This window comes from Gobius niger (assembly GCF_951799975.1).
Source record: "Gobius niger genome assembly, chromosome: 3".
Lineage (NCBI taxonomy): Eukaryota > Metazoa > Chordata > Actinopteri > Gobiiformes > Gobiidae > Gobius > Gobius niger.
The window spans coordinates 28065587-28089541 of record NC_136854.1 but is presented as its reverse complement, the minus strand read 5'-3'; the positions used below and the strand labels follow the sequence as shown (position 1 = coordinate 28089541).

Genomic DNA, 23955 nt, shown 5'->3' with positions numbered 1-23955 from the left:
CTAGATATTTAAAAAAATGTCCCTTCTATCTTGAACTGTGGAACTGTGGTCAATTCCAGTTGATATATATATATATAAATATATATATATATATCAACTGGATATATATATATATCTATAGCAAAATCATGTCAAGAAGAACTTGAAATACGATTTTTTTTCTTCTTTTTTTTTACAAACATCGATGCATGTGTGCGCCATTTTGTGAATATAAAAGCTTGACCATGAATAAAAATGCATTTGATCTGTATACTCATTAGTTAGTTTAATTGAGTCAACGGTGTTTGTCTCAATAATCTTTTACTTGCACCGAGAAAATAACTTAGACTGAAGTCACCAGAAACCAACTTTTTAGTTTGTTTTTGCGATTTGATCTATATCTCAGAACAATCGCCCCATCCGACAAAACCAAAGCTGTCTAGACTGTGTCAATGTTCAGTAAATATGTAAAAAGTGTACAATAGGATTAAACCAAACACAAGCGCTTCTAGGGGTCAAAGCATAGGTGACTCGGTAAAAAGTAATGTTAACAATGATTTACAGAGTATTTCGTTAAAAGTGGATAATGTTAGTTTGTTTTATTGCTCAAATTGTAGATAAAAGTAAGATGTAGCTTTAAAGTTTATGATTAACTCTGATTGGTGCACTCCACCCTCCCCCCGGTGAGTTGGTACGTCCCCGGGCTGATTCCGAGCGTGTGAAGTTTTGAGTGACAGTGGCGAGTCGCGCTCTGAACGGGTTTTTCGGGTTTTTCTGTACCACGGTAAGCGAATCTTGTGCTCAGTCTTCTTCAAAATCAGCTGTTTTTTTGTTTATGGTCAGCTAATCTACCCTCAATAATAGGCAGTTTTGGGATCGCTGAATGTTGCGGTACTCTCTATAGCAGGTAGTTTCCTTACTGCTGCTGGTCGCTCTTTTCGCAGTGAGTGAGCCAAAAGATCAATGTTTTGAACTTTATGCAGCGATTGTGTTCGTCCGGGGAAAACAAAGCCCGAGGAAAGCATTGAAAAGATTCAGTATCGGGTGTCATTTTGTTTCAGCTTTAGTTTTTCAGACTGGCCGATTTGCTGTAGTACTGGAATATTTGCTTCGCCAAATTTGTGCACGGGCAAAGTTTCCTATTCAACCTATAATTTGGTCTCTGCGTGTGTAGGGCATGTAACTTTGCTTCCATTTGAACATACTGTATCAAATGTGCCTCCTTCTTGATTGCCAAACGCATACTTACAATACAAATACATCAGTCGTTTCTATCATATAAAGTCTTTCTATGCTGTGGCTTTGTCCCGTTGAGCTATTTGTTGTTTTTTCCCAGCGCAGTAGGAGTCAATTGTGTGGCTGAAAGCTTTGGACACTGGACACTCCCAAATCCACAGATATCCCCATTTGCACCCATGATTTGTTTGCCATTTTTAGATCTTTATGATGCATTTGCATATGATTTAAAAAACTAGAGCTTTCTTTCAACTGCGTGTAAACCAATACTCCAGTGAATCCCCCATCTTTAACATTTTCCAGGCAATTTCCCTTGCCTCATTCAACTCTGACCCCCCTGTCTGCCTATGTGCACAGTTGAGCCCACCGTCGGTTTCCTGGCCTGAATCCTCCTTGACTACAATGCCACAGCTTCCACACACAACTGTACAAGCAAAAAAAAAAAGTAATATGTGACAGACGGTGACCTTTGTGGTGCTTGGGAAAAGTAGAAGTTTGTCTTTTCAGTACAGGGGGAAAAGCAGAACGCATTGAAACTATGCATTGTGTAACATGAGCTAGAATGTCTGTCTCGATAATGGGGAAAATGTGTTGCAGAATAAGTCTGTGCGCAGTGACGGAGGAACTAAGCTGATGTCACTGAGGACCTCCACCCAAAGCCCTTGCATCTAACATAAAAAATATGCTGAAAGACTGTTTTTGATACATCTCGATACAGAATAGACAAAGAATGTCATTGTGACCTCCTTTGTAGGGTCCACTCAAAAGTTTGTGTTGTGTTTGTGTATTGGACAGATCTTCAGGTCCAGTAAGGGAAGATGAAACTGTATATGTTCACCCAAATGCTTGAATTGACTTATTTGATGTATTTTTGATTGAAAACTACTGAAAGCAGTATCCAAACTAACATTATTAACTTCTTATTAACTCCCATTAACTGAGCGCATTTTGGTTTTTACCCAAATCTAAAAGCTTCTCGGAGCTCACAGCCTATGCCAGTGCAAAGCCTAATTTGAAAGCTGAGACCTACAAAACTGATAGTAACTTCTTTGTTGCTTTTTTTCCCACTGTGTTTGTGTCACAATTTTTAAGCATTTTGTCATGTTTTTGTAGGTTTTTGGGGGTCACTTTTTTGTTGCTATAACATCACTTTTTGTCGTTGTTGTTGTGGTTTCATCACTTTTCTGTCAAGTTTTTTGTTCATTTTTATCACTCAAGTGTCGTAGTCGAATTTTTTGTTGCTTTTCCATTGTGTTATTGTTGCTCTTTTGCAGCTTTCTCATCACTTTGTTGTGTTTTTCATCCTCGCTTTTCTTTTAAAGAAGCTTTTAGATTTGGGTAAACCCGAACTGGAGAAAATCTGCTCGGTTCAGGTGGGGGTTAAGAGGTTAAACCAGATTTTAAATGTTTTGCACCGTAGATTATTATAAATGCCATTACATTTTACAGAAGTGGGGTCCTGAGTTTTGGAGTCTTGGTCTGAAAGGTTTGATAGATTTGATAGATCAGTTAATCCTTCTCTTTCTTAAATTCATTGACCTACATATCATCGTTTGTTGTACATAACAAAAGACTGAACGTTGAAACTACCCTGCACGGCTAATGCAGCTGCGGTTTAGGCTCCACAGAGGTGATCAAACATATGAATTATTTATTTCTCTTGTAATGTCACTGATGTACTGCTGCTAAAGATGAGTGTGCCATGTAAACAGGAAGTGCCAATGATGTATTGCAACCGTGTGTATTCTTATCTTCTTATACAACAGTGAAACGTAGTTTTGGTTTTGGGCTATTGTTGTCATTGCCGTGTAGTAAATGGAGTGAATGAATGGATTTATTTTAGTTTAGAAAACAGCTTGCTTGTTCCATGTGTTTTGAGATCATCGCTTTGATCAGGCCTAAACATTTTACAAGGTTATTAATAGCTTTCTGTGTTTTCTTGATGCGGAGATGACCACTAATGCACATCTGGACTTGGTTTAGTTTTATGTCTTGTGTGTTGCAACCAGTTATAAACAACAAGCCTGTTTTCTCACTTTGATGTTGGTTGATATGGACGTCTCTTTGCTGAGTGCAGATGTTTGCGCAGAGGGGCATTACAGGGATTGACTCAGTCCCATTGTGATCCGGGACAAAGCTGTTTCTGTGTCATTTGTGAATATTCATTTGCGACAGTGACTCGCTGTCGTCACCGTTTTCACGAGGCTGTGGGGAAGTCGCCAACGTGTGGTAAATACTGTGACAGGATGTTTAATGCGCGGCTGGGTCTGACCTGGTAAAGGTGTTGGGGATGATAATAAGTTGCGCGACATCACTGTCTTCTTAAGAACCCAAACAAATAAGGTTCAGTGGATGGCAACTGAACTATGGTGGAAAGAAATAAACCTATAATCTGGGTCATTTTCTCTTTTTGCTGGACCTATCCACATAAAAGAAATTGGCACAAAGTTTAAAGTTTTCTGTCACTCACATGAACTTATTGGTAAATAATAATATACTCAAGATAGAAAAATAACAGTATCATTCAGTCAAACAGGCATGATTGTTGTTCATTTAAAGGATATTATTTAGCAGTAAGATTAATTAGGTTTTGTGGATCCAAATTTCTACTAGCTGCGATAAAGAAAAGCATTTGTGCATTTTCTGTTTGGAAACCTAAACTATAAATCATACAAATACAACCATGTCTATCAATAATGAGATGCATAGAAGGATAAATCTCAGTTTTTAAAATGCTGGTTGCGAATGGAAACATGTTAATGTGCTGAAAACAGGCTCACAGACAGGGCCGGATTTATGTAAAATGGGGTAAAGTTTTTTCACGGACCCCGTAATCAATCAATGTTTTTTTATATAGTGCTATATTTGAGCTCTGTGGCCCTCTTGGAAGAACCTTTGCTACTGACAGACTGGTGGGGGGACATATTTAAAAGGGGGTTCTGAGGGTCCTCCCACAGAGATCTTTTTTACTTTAATGGTGCATTTTCATGCATTTAAGGTACATATTTTTGTGTCAACTCAATAAAAATGGCTAAGACCTAGTATAGAACTGGTTTATACCTGGTTTAGTCTTGGTTTAGTCCTGGTTTTGTCCTGGTTTAGTCCTGGTTTAATCCTGGTTTATTCTCGGGTAAAAAAAAATAATCCGATAAATGTGAGGGAGTATGCAAAAGAGAGAGGGAACTAGTTTACAGCCCGCACTGAGCACACATTTTTCTCTGTGTGCCCATGGGCCCTTCAACATGCCGGGCCCCTGGGCTTAGCCTCTGTAAGGCCCTTCATAAATCCGGCCTTGCTCACAGAGTTTACCTTATAACCAATACTTGGCCAGTATTTTCTTCGAGTGGGTGATACAAATTTCTCTCGGATATAGTTCATGTTCAGTACGGTACTACTGGTCAATGGGACACAACTGAAGAGAGGCTATTCAAAAGACCCCTATGTCACAGTCTCTCCTTCTCTTTCCCTTCAGGACAAGTTGTAACAAAGTCTGCTGGAATTCATACCTTCTTCATACCTCATGCTCCTCCCCTGCCCCCTCCTTCCTTTTCTGTCACAGGTACAGGCACAAACAAACAGCATGCTGGGAGTGGAGCGCAGCCTGAACGGGTGAGGCCCTGGTCTCGCCGCTCACAGCCCAATCTGCGACCAAAGACGGGAGACCAGCCGCAGGGAAATAATGGCTCGAAACGTGAACTTTGACCAGGACTTGCCTCTTATGGAAGCTGGGCTAGAGTGAGTCCGTCTCATTTTTACATTACTGGGTGACGAGTGGTGAATGTGTCGGCTTTAGGCAAGGATTTAGCAAGACGTCTGGACAAGGAGGAGCAGGGAAGTTAGAACATATTGAATAACAGATTTAAAACGTTTTAATACTTGCCTGAGATTTACTTATTTTATTTTTGGCCATTTCCTTTAGAGTCATATGGTTTCAGTAAAAATAAAGTGACTCAGATTTGTTGTTATACATGAAACTGATTGTTGCTAAACCTTCTTTTTTCCCTGATTGACGTCTGTGACTGTGTCTTTTGTGAATGTAATCTTCCTAAAGCCCCTCCTGGACGGCTTCATGTGGTGCTCCAGCTCTGCACTTCTACACTTTATTTAATTTAGAGAGTTTTTTCATTAGGCATTTATCATCCTTTGGGTTAGTCATAGTTTAGACCGATTTTGGACTTCAACACAAGTTTGGACATGGTATAATTTGTATCTGGTTTAGTTCTCGTGGTACTCGGAGACAGTTTTTAAGTGGTACATGGTTTGAAGAGTACAAAGGTGTCCTCTACATTCTACATTGTGTATGTTTTAGGTCTGCAGTCTATATAAGAGGTTCATATCTCGCAGTGACACCATGTAATCACAGGCAGAGGGTCCTGTTGGAGCCGAGCTGTTTCTTGATGTTGCTGTTTGTTTGGTTTCTGCCTTCACTGGGGGAGGACGCCTGAGTCAGGAGGTCATCATGGCCTGTTCTTTTGTCAGTGGGATGCGCCCCTTTAAAGTGCATGATCGGGTCTTCTCTGTGTTTGTTAAACAACAGGGATATAAAACACATCTGGCTGTAATAGTGTGAAAGACGAAATAAATCTATAAATGTGTTTTATTTTTAAGTGAATTATAAGCTTATGGTTTGTTCACACATAGAAATTATTACTTATTTAACACTTAGCCCTGGTTGTACTAACTGTATTTAAAGTGTTTCTCAAGTCACATTAAACATACAATGAGGTTAATGCTGTGAAATGAATCATCATACCCAATATTTGGATTTTGGTAAATCCCTATTAAAGTATTATAGCCCTTTAATACACAATGCTCACGACAATCGACAAATACTATTTAAGTGAATGCCCAACTTACTTCTCTTAAAGTAAATTGGTCCTGCACTCATGTGAATTTAATTTCTATAGTTTTTATATTGTGATGTCTGTATGTATTGTATTGCTTGTTTTACCTGCCTCTGGACTACATATGTAAATTAACGGTTCTGGCACAGATTAATGTGCGCTGTCCCAGTCGTATCAATGATGAGTTAATGACAGTGTTTGTTGATCTGTGTCTGTGCTGCAGGAGTCCAGTGGATGAAGCTGGAGTTCACGACTCGTTCCATCAGCTCATCGAGGAGCAGAGTCAAAACGCTGGACTCCCTGAGGCTTATGAGCTGCAGCTGCTGCAGAGGGAGCTGGAGGAGGAGGCAGAGGAGGGGCGAGGTATCTTTATTTTCGGGTTGAGACACTAATGTAAATGTATGAAAGGTCTATGGTTTGTAAGTCTGAGTTCACCTAAAGCTTGTCAGTTGAGTTGAGTTCACATTTTTCTTTTCATGACATTACCTCATTCTCATTGGAGTTTTTCTTTGCCGAGAAGGCGGTCTAATCAATCAGTCAAGTACCTGTATTTGTCCACGTGACATAGGGTGGTCCAGAAAATGGATTTAGATTCACTTAACTGAACCTGCATTTGTTTCCATATCTGACTAGAATATTTTGGTCCAAATCGATCCAAAAGTTGCTCTATACTATACCAGAGCAAGCCTTGCAACACTCACTGTGTGACATACACAATTTAACACAAATTAACAATTAGTTTTGAAGTGCTGAATTATCAGCAGCCAAATATCCCTAACCACTGTCGACAGTTTGACATTTGGATATCACTTTTGTCCTTTTCATAGTTGATTTCCAAACAGCCGAGCTCTGCGAATCCTTTACTACAGAAACTAACTTTATTTTGTCCCTTTCTAGACAACGTGCCGTTTTTGACCGGTCCGGACAATGACCTCTACAGGAGGCGACAGGGGCGCCAGACAGAGGTGCAGAGTGATGGGCTGCAGGCTGACTCTCTGGCCGGCGAGCGCTGGTCCTCTGCTACTCTCAAGATCCTGTCGTCTATGCCCAGTCGGACCATCGGTGCGTACGAGACACAGGCCACTGTGTTATGAGTCTCAAGTTCAATATATATGTTACTTGTAGCTAACATAATTCCTTTTAGTTTTTAAAGTTGACAGTTACCACTTTAACCACTACTTGCTATAACTTTAGCACAATCTATAAATTTGTTGTTGAGCCTAAAGCTGAACTTTGTGCCGAGCTTTGGTAAAAACAAAATAAACTGTCTCTTGTACAGTATCATGAACATAATGTTTGCTCTTCCAGTCTGTGGCTGGACACACTGCTGATGGTTTTCTTCAGCACCTTTGAAAAACACTCACACATAACACATTGTCTTATCTGTTACTTCCCTCTCTCAAATGTAGCTCTTCACCCACTAACTGCGAGATTGGATTGAAAAAATAGACACTCGCATTTTCTTGTCCAGTAGCGTAAATGTCTAATGTCCCCTCTGTGTTTGTCAGGTCGAAACAGAGGAGCCATTATCTCTCAGTACTACAACCGCACCATGCAGCTGCGCAGGAGGCGACAGAGCAGACCCTCCATCAGGGACTTCTCCCCATCGTCCCGTCCCAGCATCAGGGGCTACGGCATCGACGCAGACAGCCCAGACGCGGAGGGCACAGAGGGTATAACATCCCTATTAAGATGTGTCATATCTAGCTACCAGTTACCATAATGATGCATTCAATGTATTTGGATAAAAAGTGGTCAGTGAAAATGTATGTATGTCGAAGTCCAGTTTCTAGTTTGTAAATCAAAAATGTTGTGTGTTTGCAGTCAGTAAAAAAGAGCGTCTGGTGAACAACCTGCAGAACCTCTCGGTCAGCGACAGGGTGAGGATGCTACGAGCGATGCCTCTGAGTGTGGCCGAGAAGAGTGAGCTCAGGTCAGGCTCCATCAACATGTTATAAACTGCTGCTGTTCTGGGTTTGTCGGCCTGAAACACTCCTTGTTTTTAGGAGGTTGGCGTTACAGAAGGAGAGGCGCACCATGTCCAGACGGCAGATCCCCTGCTGGAGTCGATTCAAGTATTACATCATCATTGTGAGTCCTGTCTGGGCCTTTGGGCTCCTCTTTTAACAGTAACGCAGGCTCAGCAGAGGGAAATGAAGGGAAAGGTTAGGCCATTCTACAGAGCAGTCTATTTTGGATCTACATTTGCTAGTTGCTACTTCCTCTAACACCTGCTGTACTGTGGTTCTAATACATGAATATTTGAATATTATGAAGTCCATTGATATGTTTGAACGCATGTACAGCTTGAGTTGAGCCTTTTATCATCTTTAATTGAACCTATTTATGTTCAGGACGTTCAGAAATCACTAAGGTCACTGAACCGTACAGTGCCTGATAATCCAGTTCCTCTTTGAGCAGGTGCCACTTACTGCGACTTCAGCCCTGCTCTGTTGCTCAAGCGTTTACGACGCTGCGTTAACGTGAAGTTATTCACAGCTCTGAGTTTCATGTTATTTGGACTGCGCGTACGTTTTACGTCAGTCTAGTTGTGAGGTTTGTTTACATGGTTCAGAAGTTGAACGGAAGGGAGTTTTTATTTGTTTAGCGTTTTTTATACAACTCCCCAAAGCGCTTCACAAAGGGACATTTTTTCATTCACTTCACACTCGATGTTAAAGCTGGAGCACCTGATCTTTCCTGTTTAAATTGTGAAATTCATAGTTTTGGCCTAAACTAATTTCTAGCTCCCTGTTTTTCAAGCAAATTAATGATATACACATTTCTCGCCTGTGTACAGTTTAGAGCGAACAGTGAAGCAGGGGGGCCCAACCCAAAAAGCTACGTACAGTATGTAGTCATAGGTATTAGAAGCACAGCTGCACCCACATCTGGACCATCAGCGCCTCCAACCAACACCAACCACTCACTCACAGAACGCACACACAGGCTGGTATTCCCTCACGCTCTCCCATCCAGTTACTAAGAGGCACAACCTCTGACGAGATCAGCCTTCACCTTATCTGTCCTGTGACCAACGGGCCAACTGGGATACATGCATTTGCCTCCATTTGACTCAGCAGAGTAGCATACCAACCCATTCTACACAAACTAAATCATTCTAACCCTTCAGGGAAATGTAGTTATTTCTTCTTTCTGGGTAATGGTTTGTGCTGTTCAATAATATCTGTTGTATTTGTGTTGTTTTTCAGGCTGTGCGGCAGGGCTTGTACAGCTGCCTGTCCTTCCTGCACTCGCTACAGCTCTGGCAGGTGGCGCTGAAGAGGGTCAGTGGTCGTTTTGGGACAGGGGTACTGTCCTACTTCCTCTTCCTCAAGACGCTGCTCTTCTTCAACCTCTTCCTCTTCCTGGTTACGGGGGCCTTTCTGGTGCTGCCTCAGGTGGTGCACCCTCCTGATCCCCCCACACAAAACCTCCCCTTCACGGGACTGGAACTGCTCTCAGGAGCGGTAAGGACTGATCAGAGTATTGCATTGATCCCTATGTAGAAAAAACAAGCCTGATTAAGTTCCTTTTGTTTTTTAGGGGTATTTCTCTGACACTGTAATGTACTATGGATACTACTGTAACTACACACTCCGCAGGACATGCAAGGACCATGAAGCGCTCGTCTTTTCAACAGCCAATGAAACCCGATTACAATGTCGGTCCAAGCTCTCATACAATTTGCCTCTGGCCTATTTCTTTACCATAGGAGCCTCCTTTTTTATCACATGCATCATTCTTGTCTACAGGTGTGTTCATTTGTACGAAACAAATTCTATATGTTCAACTCATTTGTAATCTATAGTGTTGGTCTCTCTCTGCAGTATGTCAAAATCCTTTGGTCAGAGTTTTAGGATCGACAAATCACACAGTATTTTGGCCATGAAGGTCTTCTGCTCCTGGGACTTCAAGGTCATCAAAAAGACATCTGTCAAACTCTTGTCCGAGAACATCTGCACTCAAATCAAGGTAATAATCACACCTTCACTTTGCAATAAGCGAAATTTATCCAAGCATTGTCTTAGTAATATTTCATGTTTTTTAGGAAGATGAAAAAAACATCATACCTATTGATTATTAATTGTCCTACTTTACTACTTAGTGTCATGGGCTAAACCCTTGTTTTGCTCGTGTATGTAGGAGCTGCTGGCAGAGGTGAATCACAAACGAGTGAAGAGCACCCGGTGCCAGAGGCTGTGGAGACTGGCGGTACACGCTTTGGCCTGGTCCATCTGCATCGCCAGCACCACCGGATGTGCTTTCGGCATTTACTTCTTCTGTGAGCACATGCACAAGGTCGGACTCCACAACCTGTTTGCTCTCCATATAGTTACAAATGTAACAGTTTTATCAGAGGATATATTGGCTGGCCTCATTTCCTAGTTATCCAGAGTGTTGTTGATTTCTGGAGATATCCATCCATCCATCCATTTTCTTCCGCTTTATCTGGGGCCGGGTCGCGGGGGCAGCAGTCTCAGCAGAGATGCCCAAACTTCCCGATCCACACACACCTCCTCCAGCTGTTCTGGGGGGACCCCGAGGCGACACCAGGCCAGCTCGGAGACATAGTCCCACCACCGTGTCCTGGGCCTTCCACGAGGCCTTGTCCCACTAGGACATGCCTGGAACACCTCCCGCGGGAGGCGACCAGGAGGCATCCGAAACAGATGCCCGAGCCACCTCAGCTGGCTCCTTTCGACGTGGAGGAGCAGCGACTCTACTCCGAGCTCCTCCCGGGTAACTGAGCTCCTCACCCGATCTCGGAGGGTGCGCCGCCCAGCCACCCTGTGAAGGAAATTCATTTTGGCCGCTTGTATTCGCGATCTTGTCCTTTCGGTCATTACCCAAATCTCATGACCATAGGTGAGGGTGGGAACGTAGATCGATCGGTAAATCGAGAGCGTTGCCTCCCGACTCAGCTCCCTCTTCACCACGACAGACCGATACAGCGACCGCATCACTGCTGACGCCGCACCGATCCGTCTATCGATCTCACGCTCCATCCGTCCCTCACTCGTGAACAAGACCCCGAGATACTTTAACTCCTCCACTTGAGGTAAGGACTCCCCACCGACCTGTAGAGGGGAAGCCACCTTTTTCCGGTGGAGAACCATGGCCTCAGATTTGGAGGTGCTGATCCTCATCCCGGCCGCTACACACTCGGCTGCAAACCGCCCCAGAGCGTGCTTAAGGTCCTGATTCGTTGAAGCCAACAGAACAACATTATCCGCAAACAGCAGAGATGAGATCCTGAGGCTCCCAAACCGGACACCCTCCGGCCCCTGGCTGTGCCTAGAAATTCTGTCCATAAAAGTAATGAACAGAACCGGTGACAAAGGGCAGCCCTGGCGGAGACCAACACGCACCGGGAACAGGCTCTGGAGATATATCGTGGTGCTAGGCTAATGCTAGGCTAGCGCATTTCTATGGTAACTAGTAGCCTGCTTTAAAAACCTCTTCAAATTCATCGGGCCCTCCAAACGTTGCCATATCTGACTTGTAGAAAGCTCCTTTGTGAATTCCACATGTAGTAATGCCGGCCGCAGGTAAACAAACTACTGTAGATCCGGTAACTGAGCAGATCACTCCGCCGCTGCGTAGCTTACCACCTTACTACCAAGTTCTTTTAAATGCAAAATGGTTATATTTTCCAAAAATATTCAGTCAACACAGACATTTATATCGGTAGTCTGGTGTTATAAGTGATTTGCCTCAGGTGCACTGTGCTGCTCGGGTCAGACTGTTTTTAATGCAGGCTAGTAGTTACCATAGACATGCACTAGCCTAGCACTAGCCTAGCACCACTAAACCTTTCAAATATAAGGACTGCATGAATTAAAAAATACATCTCCAGAAATCAACAACACTCTGGATAACTAGGAAATGAGGCCTCATGTCAAAAATCCTGAAATATCCCTTTAAAGAACGTTGTGTAAAATGATGTAAAATTGTACAGAACCTGGAGCAGGAGGTGTCCCGGAGTGGCACCAAGGACCCGGTACTGACGGAGGCGAGTATGCTGGCCGTCCCTGTGGTGGTGTCGGTCATTAACCTGTTGGTGCCCGGGCTGTTTAACGCTGCTGCCTGGATGGAGGACTACGACTCGCCCTCTGTTCGCACCTACGTGGCCATTAGCAGGTATGCTCAGCCTTTAGATGTGTTTTCATTGGGTCATTTCTGAAACCATGTATATATTTATATTGTTTTTTGGACATTCAGAAACTTAATACTTAAAATGAGCGTACTGGGGGTGCTTTGTTTCCACTGGCTGGGCCGCGTGGCAGAAAACCCGGGACGAATAGGACTTCAGGTAAATTAGTTAATTGTGTTAAATGCATAAATTGAAATAACTTTAATCCTATTTATCTTGTGTTGTTTTAGTGCTGGGAAACGTTTGTCGGACAGGAGCTTTATCGCTTTCTGATCATGGACTTTATTTTCACTCTGTTGAACACTTTGTTTGGAGAGTTTCTTTGGAGGTTGGTGTTGAGGCATTGATTTCATTACCCATGAAGGTTTCAATGTATTTAGATTTCACATCGCTCTGTGCAGACTGTTCTCTGAGAAAGTGCTTAAGCGTAGGAGGAGGCCGGTGTTTGACATCCCCAGAAATGTGCTGGACCTCATTTATGGGCAGACTTTGGCCTGGTGAGTTAAAGATACAGGTACATTCATCATGACTACTTTAAATAATCTTTGTGATTAACCTTATGATTGTTTGTTTGCAGGTTAGGGGTCCTTTTCACCCCAATTCTCCCTGCAGTGCAAGTTCTCAAACTACTGCTGCTTTTTTACATTAAGAAGGTACAGCGATTTTATTTATTGATATTTCTTTTTCTAGAAAATTATTCCGAAAACCCCTTTAACCCCCACCTGAACCGAGCACATTTTCACCATTTGGCTTTACCCAAGTCTAAAAGCTTCTTTAAAAAAAGCGGTACAAACAAGGATGAAACGAGGATGACCAAAAAACGCCACAAGAGCAACAAAAAGCAACAAAAAAGAAATAAAAATGCAATATAATAGGGATGACGGTGCAACAAAAAAGTGGCAAAAATTAGATGAAAAGGAAAGTGAAAAAAGCGACGGCAACAAAGTGAAAAAAGATCCATTCAGATCAGTTTTGTTGGTCTTAGCTTTCAAATGAGGCGTTTCACTGGCACCAGTCGAGAAGCTTTTAGATTTGGGTAAAGCCGGACTGGAGAAAATGCATTCGGTTAAGGTGAAGAGGTTAAAGAACGTCCCTGTGGCTTCGTGGCTGCAGTCTCACTTCACAACTGACGAGCAGTTCACGGGTTTGATTCCTAGGCAAGGTAGGGGATTTCTGTGTAGAGCTTCTGCCATTCGAGTTTCCTTTGGGTGTTCTGGTTTCCCACATATGCACAAAAGGCTAAAAGAACCTGAAGCTTGCAAACCCTGACACAGATATAGAGACTTGGGCAGATATTGAATGAAAATTATGCTCCTAATTTATTCTATTTATTGGGTTAAATGTTACACAGTGTGACTTTGAATGACGCTTCCTTGTCTAGGATTTGTACCATGTTTTTGTGCTGTAACTTCCTTTTAGGGCAGTGTGATGATGAACTGTCAGGCCCCGCGTAAGCCGTACAGAGTGAGCCAAATGACTACAGTCTTCATCACTCTCCTCTGTATCCCGTCTTTTGTTGGAGCGTCTGTGTGCGTCACCTACACCATGTGGAGGTACGTTTTCTATATTCTGCAGAACTGACTTATTTTGCCTTCATGTGGCAAAGTTTTCCTTGATCAAAAACATATGGAGTGATGTTTTTTCATATGGGCCTGCTTGTTTATTGCGTACTCTCATCTGACTCTCAATATGCTTACCCTTCACTGCTGAATGTTGTGATCCCTGTTGAGCCATGTCATTAAAGTCCCTACACTTTGACTAGACTCGCTCTAATCATTTATTTGCTCAAATTACCAGTGCTTCAACTTGGCTACATTAACAGCTTCACAGTCTGTGTTTAACTTGGATTTTAAAGTGATTTTGACTAAAATAAATGAGCATAATCAAAATGTATGAGCACAAAAATTGTTATGAAAGCCATTGCCTTTAGGACAAATATGGTAAATGGTCTCAACTTATATACGGTAGTTGTTTTCTACCTTCACTAGGCCCAAAGTGCTTTACAGCAAGAAACCAGTCACCCATTCACTCTCTCAGTCATACACCAGTGTACGCAGACAATGGAGGCAAATATGTGATATAGACCCTGAGGCAACTCAAACCCGTAACCATTCCTGACTTGGTTTGATGCCTGTTGAGTCCAGGGACAGCACTAAAGAAGTTACTTGGTTGTTTCAGCTCAAGTAAATGATACAAATTTAAAACAAATGCACTTTTATGGAATATATTAACATTATTGTTCCTTTTTTTGGATTTCTATGGCATTTTTTTTTTAATATTGGTGTCGAAAAAGTATTGTTCGGGTGTCTGCATCATAAACCAAGTATCAATGAAGTGCTGGCATTGAAAGAAATGTAACCTCTTACCCCCCACCTGAACCGAGCGCATTTTCTCCAGTTCAGCTTTACCCAAATCTAAAAGCTTCTCAACTGGAACAGTGTAACGCCTCATTTGAAAGCTAAGGCCTACAAAAGTGATCGTAACGCGATTTTATCTCTTTTTTTTTTTTGCTTTTTCATTGCTTGTTTTGTTTCTTTTTTTGTTTTCACCATATTTTTGTCACTTTTTGCAGTTTCAGTGTTATTTTTATTCTTTTTTTTTTTTAAGCTTTTAGATTCGAGTAAAGCCACACTGGAGAAAATGTGCTCGGTTCAGGTGGGGGTTGAGAGGTTAACAGAACCAAGCTGTGAACTTAATAGGGAGTATTATTTCCTGACACACACGGGCTGTTTTTAATTCCTGTTTTATTGTCCATGTAATGATATTAACTCTCTTTTTCCCCCCGTCTTCAGCATCACTCCCTCCGAGTCGTGCGGCCCGTTTCGTCTTCTCAAAACCATGATGCAGGCGGGGAAACACTGGGTGGAGGACCTGGAGAGGGGGAACCCGAACCTGTCCGTGTTGGCCAGAGCACACTCGTATTTAGTCGAACACCCGTTTTTCCTGTTTGTTGGAGCCGGAATCTTTCTGTGAGGATCAGCACTCAGAGTTTCTGCTGTAAAATTCATGGCTCACTGTATTAACTAAAGCATTTATACTTTGCAGGATAATCATCTACTTCCACAGTCAGGTTGTCGACGGTCAGAGAAAAATCATTGGTCTGCTACAGGAACAAATAAAAAATGTAAGAAGCTTTTTTTTTAACATCCAAGCTTTAGTGTTTGTTGATAGTTTGCCACATACTGAAATGAAGAAATCCGTTGAATGTGGTTCTACAACATTGTTTACATCAGGGGTCTCCAACCTTTTTTACCCGGCGAGCTACTTTTACACAACAAAAATGTCCGGAGCTACATATGCTTCAAAAACACTGGACTTCACCCTGGAGAATTAGTATTCCAAAGAAAATGACTTGAGTTTACACCTTACACTTACAATATTCACCAAACTGTTTGCAGATTGTGTTCAGCATGTTAAGACCAAACAGAAAACACATCTAAAATTTGAGTTATCAAGCGTGTAAAGATGTAGAAAGTCTTTTGGCGAGCTACCTAGAAAGGCCTGGCGAGCTACTGGTTGGAGATACCTGGTTTATGGTGTATTTTTGTGCTTGTGCAAATATTTCAAACATACTGTTCTCAACCACAAGGGGTCAGTAAAGGCTCAGTTTATTAGTGAGCGGGATCTTGTGAGATAAAACAGCTGCGTATCCTGTATTATATCTCTAGTAAGTGGCTTTTGTTTCCCCTTATGTTGTTAATTAGGAGGGAGAAGACAAAAAGTTCCTCATTACTCGCCTCCAGTCCATCCACGAACAAAGGCGCACCCCGGCACGAAGACTCACCAGTCAGGTCCGTATCGAGCTGTGTTTTATTGGATGGCTTACCGTTCGGCTTTACCCAAATCTAAAAGCTTCTCCACTGGAGGGCAACAGTGTAATGCCTCATTTGAAAGCTAAGGTCTACAAAACTGCCCCTGACTTTTTTGTTGCGTTGTTGCCGCATTTTTGAAGTGTATTTGTTGTGTTTTTATTGCTTCTTCTTTGTTTTGTTTTTTGATGCTTTTCGTCTCGTTTCCGTAGTTTTTCCGCTTTTTCGTTGCTATATTGACGCTTTTTTTTTTTCCCCAAGAAGCTTCTAGATTTGGGTAAAGCCAAACCGGAGATAATGTGCTCGGCTCAGGTGGGGGTTAAGAGGTCAACAAGTTCACCCAGAATGTTGTGGTATTAAAGTTTACGGGGAGGGATCAGCAACTGAACTCAACTGAATCCACAATCAAACAAGCAGTGGTGGAAAGTAGCAAAGTAAAAAGTATAAGTACAAGTAAAAGGTACAAATTATAGGTACTTTTACTTTACTTAAGTACATTTTATGATGAATACTTTTTACTTTACTACATTTTTATAGCCTTTTGAGTGGCAGTGCAGGATTTTAGAGGCAGTTGTGAACAGGTCTGGGCTCATTCTACACATTAGGACATGGCTGGAACATGTAAGGGGATGAAAATACTTAATTTTAACATTTTTAAACTCCCTATAGTCCCTTTAAGTAAGAATATTAAGTGCTTCTTCAACCACTGCAAACAAGTAATGGCACTATTGTTATTTCTTGTTATAGCTCATTTATTCCTAGCTCTAAATAGTGAAGTATAGTGAAGTTAACCTATAGACAATGACATGAGGAGAAAAAAAAGGCCTTGTTGCAAGTTTAAGTAAAAAAGTAAAATTGGCAATAAAGTTGCAAGAGAAAATAATTTGGTTTGGATCTGGGAATCACAGACTTAGTCCAAAGTGGGAGGACAATGTGCCAAATGATTTTTAGTCAAAAATGCAAAAATGTATCCACTGTGTTTCTTTTGACAGGACTCCAACTGTTGAGTGACCTGCTTCAAAGTGAGTGCTACAACAAACCACTGGACTCTGGATAAAACTGGATAAAGCTCAAACTGGAGTGAAGAGGTGGATTAGGCGACTAGGAAACGCAACAAAACTGGAGACCATAGAATTTTTTTTTTTTACAATCTGCATTCTGCATTCTACATTCTGATGCACTTTTAAACCAACTGTGAACTTTTGGTTTGACTTTTTACTTTTTTTTATACATATTTTTTATTACACTGTATATTGGAGACACCACCTGAATGTTTTGTATAACCAATAGTTTTAATTGAATTGTAGCATGTGTTTTAAATTAAATTATGGCATATTTTTAACAATCGTGTCACTTCATTTGGCAAGTGTTGCAGCTAAAGAAAAACAACTTGTATTTTTAAGAACAAAAATAATGTATTGTAACTTTATTAGTAAATATTAACATTTAAATTATTTGTCTGAACAACAAGCAGCTTATTTGGTGGAAGTAGAAACAGCAGCACCGTACAGAGATAACCGCAGAGAGCACCAAAACAGGCTTAGAGAGTTTGTCTGTTTATACAAATAGTTATTATATTACACAACAGTGTCCAGCTCTAAGGTATAGTACCACCATATAGTATAGTTTATGTATAGGCTTTATTGTACTCAAACCTACACCGCTGAGGTCAGAACAGTGTTCCGCCGTGAGTGCAGCAGCCTTACCCACTAGGCGATCAGCTGCACATGTCTCGTATATTTATTTTTTGTCCAGTTTGAACACAATATTTCAAAAGCACAACCTCATTTGAGTCCGTTTGTGCAGAATTGAATGCTGTCCGTGTTTTCCAGCGTCGTCTTCTTTGTACAACCCAGGCGTGGGTCTCAGCTCCCGTTATTGAGCATGCCCAGTAACTTCCTGGGGTCCATGCCTTGCTGCTGTGCCATCTTCTGCACATCGAACCCCATGTGCTTGAGGAACTGGATGACGCTCATTTCCTGCCCCGTGAGCTGGTCCCGGATGGTGGGGCAGGTGGGGTTGCAGTGTGGCCAGGGGCAGCTGTCCACCAGGTGCAGATGGCAGCCCCTGAGAGGAGGGGACGTCCGGGGCTTTAGGAGGCTGTGGTTCCCGTGGGTCGCGTTGTGCCTGTCCTGAAGACTGCGGTCCCAGCAGTGCAGCGCGCGGGGTAACGACGTGCCCTTGACTTGAATCTCCATCCAGTTTCTGCACACGTGAAAAAAAGCAGACTTTATTATACGTGAACCACTTCCTGCCTTTACAGCTCACAACCTATAGTCCAGTGTGACACCTCATTTGAAAGACCTACAAAACTGACTGTAACTTTTGTCGTGTTGTTGCTGCTTTTTTGTCGCGTTGTGGTCACTTTTTCCATCTCATTCTTGTCACCTTTTTGATGCTCATTAGTGGCTTTTGTGTGGATTTTTTGTTGCTTTTCCATCATTCTATGGTCATGTTTTTGTCACATTTTGGAAGTGTTTTGTTGTTGTTTTGTTGCTTTTTCCACTCATTTTTTGTCACTTTTTTGCTTTTAGATTTGGGTAATGCCAAACTGGAGAAAATGTGCTCGGTTAAGGCGGGGCTTAAAGTCCATATGACAGGTTTTAATGCTTTAGCAAATATAAATATGAATAACCCTAACCCTTCCACTGCAGTTTGACTCGCTGACTGGTCGGCATGGCAACAGTCTAAAATTGTTGTTCTTCATCTATGTCACTTTCTGTCGGTGTCCAATAACGAAGTGAAACTATAAACATCACAAAAATGGCCAAACAAAAACAAGCTAGGTACAATCTTTAGAAAAAGCCCCATTACTTACGTTCTTGTGATGAGTTCATGTGAGAGACAGGCTGGAGAGAATATCGCCCTGAAACACAGAGAAACGTTAACACCTTTTGTGCCACTTAATTGTGCCGTGAGAGTGTCTTCTTACGGGACGTTGCGCAGGGTGCTTCTCAGCTCCTGTCCCAGACTCTGGATGTACCGCCACTGGCCCTCATGAACGGGCTGACCAGTGAGGTGCACGTTATCCACCGTGAGCTGAGCCTCGTCGAACAGCCACTGCACCACAAACACTGGACCTGCAGATGGATACAGTGCATTCTTTAAAGGGACAGGGCCAACAATGTCACAAATATTACAATGGTTACCCCTAAACTTGCTTAATTTCCCTCGTCGGTTTGAACACAAATTTAAAAAAGAAAGAAAATGAAGCAGATGTTCCCGTAGTAGTGACAAACATCCATAATTCAGCATTTGTAGTAATGGTGTAGAAGTAGGTATTATCCATCAAAGTTATCAGACAAAGTCATAATTACAAAAGGAATCAAACCTGTCATATGCAATTTTTAATGAGTTATGGAGATTTTGAAGCCTCTTGTTTCCCAGGTTCACTTACTACTAATATCTCTTTACTCCTGTCGTGGGATAGATTAAAATACTAAAAGATAAATCACTCTAACCCACACATTTAAACATAAACTTACTACTTAGAGTAGGGAAGACTTTGTATCCGAAGAAGCAGTTCCACTCCTCTCCAACATGAGCCTGTCTGCAGTTTTCTGGCACAAGCGCACCCCAGTACCTGTAAATAGAATAACATAAAACATGACAAAACTGGTTCTTTTATATTTTTTGCCTTAGGCCTTATGATGTCTGACCTGACTCCTCTCTTTATGGCCTCAGTCGGGGCACAGCTGATCGTGTCCAGACAGTCAGTGAATTTGTACTGTTTGTTGTCCAGGAACCACCCAGAGTCTGCGAGTCCTCGGACCTGCACTCCTGTGTGGCCCTGGGAATTCAGTTGCTCCGAAACGTGGTCCACATTGAGCAGGACTCCTGTCCCTCCAGCACTGGATCAAAACCAATACGTTTAGTCTGAGGACTCCACAGACATGTACAGCGAGTATATAGAGTCGTGGACTGACCTGCTTCCTGCCAAGAGCAGGACTTTAGCGTTGTTTAAACCTTTAGTCAGCAGCTCGTTGACCACCTCCCGAATGATCAGCGAGCCCATGAAGGCATATTCACCTAAAGTAATCAATGGTACAAATGGTAGATTTACACCAAATAACCAAATAATTGTATCGAACAATAGTATTTTCTTACTCTGTTCTGACTTTGGTGTGGCTCCGCTCCACACATCACTTGAGCAGTATGGGATGAATCTATAAGAACAAAATTATATTTATGACTCTTTTTACTCATTCTTTTTTTACCATTGCCATATGGTAAACAAATATGAGTAAATAATACCTTTAAATACTACACCAAAGAGGTTTACTTACACCATGTTGGCATTCCACCAATGAGGATTTTCTTCTGGCTGTGGAGACAAGATTCCTGTTCCTGGACAAACAAAATCAGGAAAAAGTTAAATGCAGAATCTGCACATATGTTTGTTTGATGTATGTTATGAGGTGCAGCTTGTGTTTTCTCTGTGGTAAAGAAGTCTTTGCGCTTTGGTCAGCAATTACATTCATTCTCTACAGAGGAGTGAGGCTACTGCACTGGCCACTGGTGTAAAGTCTACACACACAGAGGCTAGGATAAACAAACAGGAGGCTCCCTGAAGGCCCAAAGGAAAAAACTCAGTTTGACTTTGAAAGATTAATGCAAACTCAACCGTGGAGGAAACACACACAACTCTATGAAACTCTTTCATTCAGGGAAAGTTCTTCTTTTGATAAACCTCTGTGCAGTCAGACCCTACAGTCAAAAGCAACAATGTTTTTGAATGATTTTTGAAGTTGTCTTCTCACCTGTTCTGCTCGGTGGCCACTTGGTGGAGCTCATCAGTCTCCTCATTGTCTCATATCTGCTGTTGCACGTCTGTTTGCTGAAGCAGTACCATCCACCTGACCATAACATGATGCAGTGATGTTAATATAGTCAAACATAACAATCTAAAATGTGTGACCGCTGCTCCTTACCCTCTAAGAACACCAGCCACCTTTTGCTGCCTTTAGACTGCTTTAGATAATACCTGTAAGAAAACAGCAATCCAGTGATTCCCTGAATGTGGCAGTGCACTTTGCTTTTGATACTGAAATGAAAGATTCAGCTCTAATGACATGACTAAAGTGCTCTGTGGAATTGGGTTTCATCACAGTAAAACAACACAAAACTCATCTTACTGCAAGGATTAGTGCAATGTGCCATGGGCAAGACACTCAATTACCTGATGTGAAAGGTGCAGAACCCTAAATGTTTGATTAAGTATTTCAAAGTACTTTTTTTATCTAGGCCCTAACCTTTAAAAGAAGAACAGTTTTGTGAAATGCCCCTGTCAAAACAACTAGTCAAAGATATTAAAAATACATCCATAAAATTGTGAAACTGTGCAATTGAATAACATGTGCTAGTGTGAGAGTAAATATATTTCATTGTCAATCTGTTTATGGAATGTGGGTGATGCCATTTGTGTAATTCTTTTTAATTATTCAAGTACATTTATACAATATTATTCTTCCCTGATAAACGTGCGTTTGTAACCTCGGCCCCAGCTTCCAATAGAGCGAACAACAGAAACACTTCACTCTCCCTAATTAGCAGTTTTAACTATGGGCCCAACTACTGCTCTTCACTTGATATGGTACAGTGGTGCTCTATAGGTCGCCCATTGGCTGCGCGCAAAGTCTCCTCTCTGATCTGCTCCTTTGATCCATTTCGGTCACATCCGGAGAGAATGAGGGAGTGGCGCAGAATGGTGTCTAGTGACGCGGAGCGGGACAGGGCTCCCACTCTCTAGTAATAAAAGGTTCAAAGCAGCGGCACTCACCCGGCCGGAGAGCCGTCATTGCAGGTGACAGTCTCGTTCTTGAGAAAGTTCAGCTTCATATCCTGGTCCAGTTTTTGCGCAGAGCACGGGTATAAAGACTGCGCCAGGTTCTTTATCTGAACCATAAAGTTGTCCATGTTTCCCTCCACAGCTGTGAAGTCCAAAGGGAAGCTCTCTGCCCCGTCCACTCGCTCCCTGTACGCGGGAGCCTGCTGCTGCTGCTGCGGCTGCTGCTGCTGCACGCGGCGAGACTGCGCTCCTCGGCCGCGCACCCTCTTGGCCTGACCTGGCGCGCACAGGTGGACGAGGAGCAGTAGCACACAGGAGCGCACAGCAACACGCTGCATTGTTGTAGTTAGACTGTATTAAATAACAAACATTTCCAAACAAAGACAAGGAAAAGTTCTGTGACTGGAGAGACTCTCTTGAAAACGAGCGAAGGCGAAAAAGGCGCAGAAATCCATAATCTCTCTCAGTGGTGGATCCTCCGCTCCGGTCTCATAGTGAAATATCCTTTTAATCGCTTTCTTTAACTTTTTGCGTGCGTTGGTTGTAGATTGACTTGTCGCGGATTACACCCACCGTGGTTTATATTTGATGCCCCCTCCTCGTGCCCCGCGTTTCTCATTCCTGTGAGCCAATCATCACGATGCACTGACCGATGCTCGCGGCGGGGCGTCGGTCTCACGCGCCTGGCACGCCCCTCCGGAGGGCTCGTGCGTACGCTAGGTCCCTTTGATGTGGTGTCGTCACATGACCACACTGCCTTTGAAGTACATTTGATTGAATGTGCTGCTGTGAAAGGGGAGCATGGCGGAGGGACAGGTCAGAGTGAGCACATGTGTCAAGTCCTCTGCCCTGTAGTGTTGGAATATAGGCGCATGCATTGCAATAGCACATTTTAAAGTTTTTATTCATTGTATATAAGATACCTCTATTTAGTGCTACTTGTTTGCATATTATTCTATCATGAGAGCATATTTGTGCCGCTCTTAAGAGTTGATCTAGCAAGCGAATGTCTACATTGTGAGATCAATAGTCTTATCTTAAAATAGGACAAAACAGTAATCGTGATATTATCTATTCTTATCTATTTATATAAGAGTGTCTCAAGACAATTTCTGTAATTAAAAATGTCTATGTAACTAACTACCAAAAAGGCAAGAGATTAGGCAATAACACAACAAAAGCCAATGATACAACAGGATTAAAACTTGTAGCTCATTAGTTGAGTGAGTCGTTATGCTGTAATAACAACTTTTCAAATAACTGGTGCAGTGTCACCTAAACCTGGATGTTTATGTGATAGGTTTAACAGGAAATAACCTACCCATGTTTGTTTGTTTGTTTATGCAGACGGCGGCAATTTCCTCCAGAAATGAGAGCTGTATTCACCTCAGCTTCTCTCAGAGCAGGTCAGAGACATGTGCCTTTTGACCTGGCACGTCTCCATCTGTTGGACTCATGTGTCCACTCTAACTCCAGCTTTGATCCTCCATCTCTCCGTGAAGGTTGGTCTGCATATGGGACATACATCTGTTTATGGGAAAACACACAACAGGCACTCAGGATGTAGCCTGTGTGGGTACCAGTACACCTCTTTCTGTAAGAGCAGCAAACGTAAAATACCTTTCAATTATAGTAAATTTAATATGCTAGTAAAAGAGTTCCTTTGCAAAAACAGATAAGCGCCATTGAAAAAAATGCACATTTCTCTTCACATAGCAGTTTTTTTCATTACCAGGTCTGTTTTAGTGCCATGAAAATATTAAGTCACTAGTTCTTAATCAAATGTACACAACTTTAGATTCACAAGGGTCATCTGTAGAGTATAGATGTACAAAATGATTTAGAAAAAAATTCAAAATGGAGATATCTTCTTTTGCAAAAAACTCATTATATTCCTAAGATATTTCATCAAATAATTTAACAATTTAACAAATAAAACCAAAATTAGTTAAAAATAAACTCGGACACACTACAATTTTAAATGCTCATTTGACCAAGAACTGTGGCTTCCAATCTACAGTGCAGGTGTATATGGGATACGTGAAAAAAATGTTCAGGAAAAAAAACATAAACAAACAACTAATAATGGCCAAATTGAATTTTGCCAGGTTGAAACAGTAACATGTGAATAATATTACAATA

The 23955-nt window shown here is 42.0% G+C and overlaps 2 protein-coding genes across 2 annotated transcripts; one reads left to right on the top strand and one right to left on the bottom strand.

Moving 5' to 3' along the window:
• Positions 1-671: 671 nt before the first annotated feature.
• Positions 672-17173, top strand: tmc6b (transmembrane channel-like 6b). The gene is made up of 21 exons (XM_079553532.1): positions 672-763; positions 4775-4950; positions 6283-6422; positions 6957-7121; positions 7568-7732; positions 7884-7992; positions 8066-8150; positions 9272-9529; positions 9606-9814; positions 9890-10034; positions 10206-10361; positions 12022-12203; positions 12285-12375; positions 12447-12544; positions 12618-12713; positions 12794-12869; positions 13636-13769; positions 15009-15185; positions 15262-15340; positions 15921-16007; positions 17018-17173. Exons 2-21 carry the CDS (start codon positions 4895-4897, stop codon positions 17030-17032), a joined length of 2523 nt encoding a protein of 840 aa, XP_079409658.1. The 5' UTR covers positions 672-763; positions 4775-4894; the 3' UTR covers positions 17033-17173.
• Positions 17174-17463: 290 nt separating this feature from the next.
• On the bottom strand, positions 17464-22354 carry notum1b (notum, palmitoleoyl-protein carboxylesterase b). Its single transcript, XM_079554288.1, has 11 exons — positions 21805-22354; positions 20957-21009; positions 20786-20881; positions 20312-20372; positions 20133-20191; positions 19952-20054; positions 19685-19876; positions 19511-19608; positions 18958-19105; positions 18844-18891; positions 17464-18230 (listed from the first exon to the last, which is right to left on the bottom strand). Exons 1-11 carry the CDS (start codon positions 22149-22151, stop codon positions 17891-17893), a joined length of 1545 nt encoding a protein of 514 aa, XP_079410414.1. The 5' UTR covers positions 22152-22354; the 3' UTR covers positions 17464-17890.
• Positions 22355-23955: the final 1601 nt, after the last annotated feature.

What these genes read in the sequence shown, in the direction of transcription:
- notum1b (XM_079554288.1), bottom strand. Translation starts at nt 22,151, where the DNA reads ATGCAGCGTGTTGCTGTGCGCTCCTGTGTGCTACTGCTCCTCGTCCAC. An exon ending in GTGGCCACCGAGCAGAACAG is followed by an intron (nt 20,373 to 20,785) that starts GTGAGAAGACAA and finishes TTGTTTGTCCAG; the next exon opens with GAACAGGAATCTTGTCTCCA. An exon ending in CATGAACTCATCACAAGAAC is followed by an intron (nt 18,231 to 18,843) that starts GTAAGTAATGGG and finishes TCACGTGTGCAG; the next exon opens with AAACTGGATGGAGATTCAAG.
- tmc6b (XM_079553532.1), top strand. Translation starts at nt 4,895, where the DNA reads ATGGCTCGAAACGTGAACTTTGACCAGGACTTGCCTCTTATGGAAGCT. An exon ending in ACCTACGTGGCCATTAGCAG is followed by an intron (nt 12,204 to 12,284) that starts GTATGCTCAGCC and finishes TTGGACATTCAG; the next exon opens with AAACTTAATACTTAAAATGA. An exon ending in TTTGGAGAGTTTCTTTGGAG is followed by an intron (nt 12,545 to 12,617) that starts GTTGGTGTTGAG and finishes CGCTCTGTGCAG; the next exon opens with ACTGTTCTCTGAGAAAGTGC.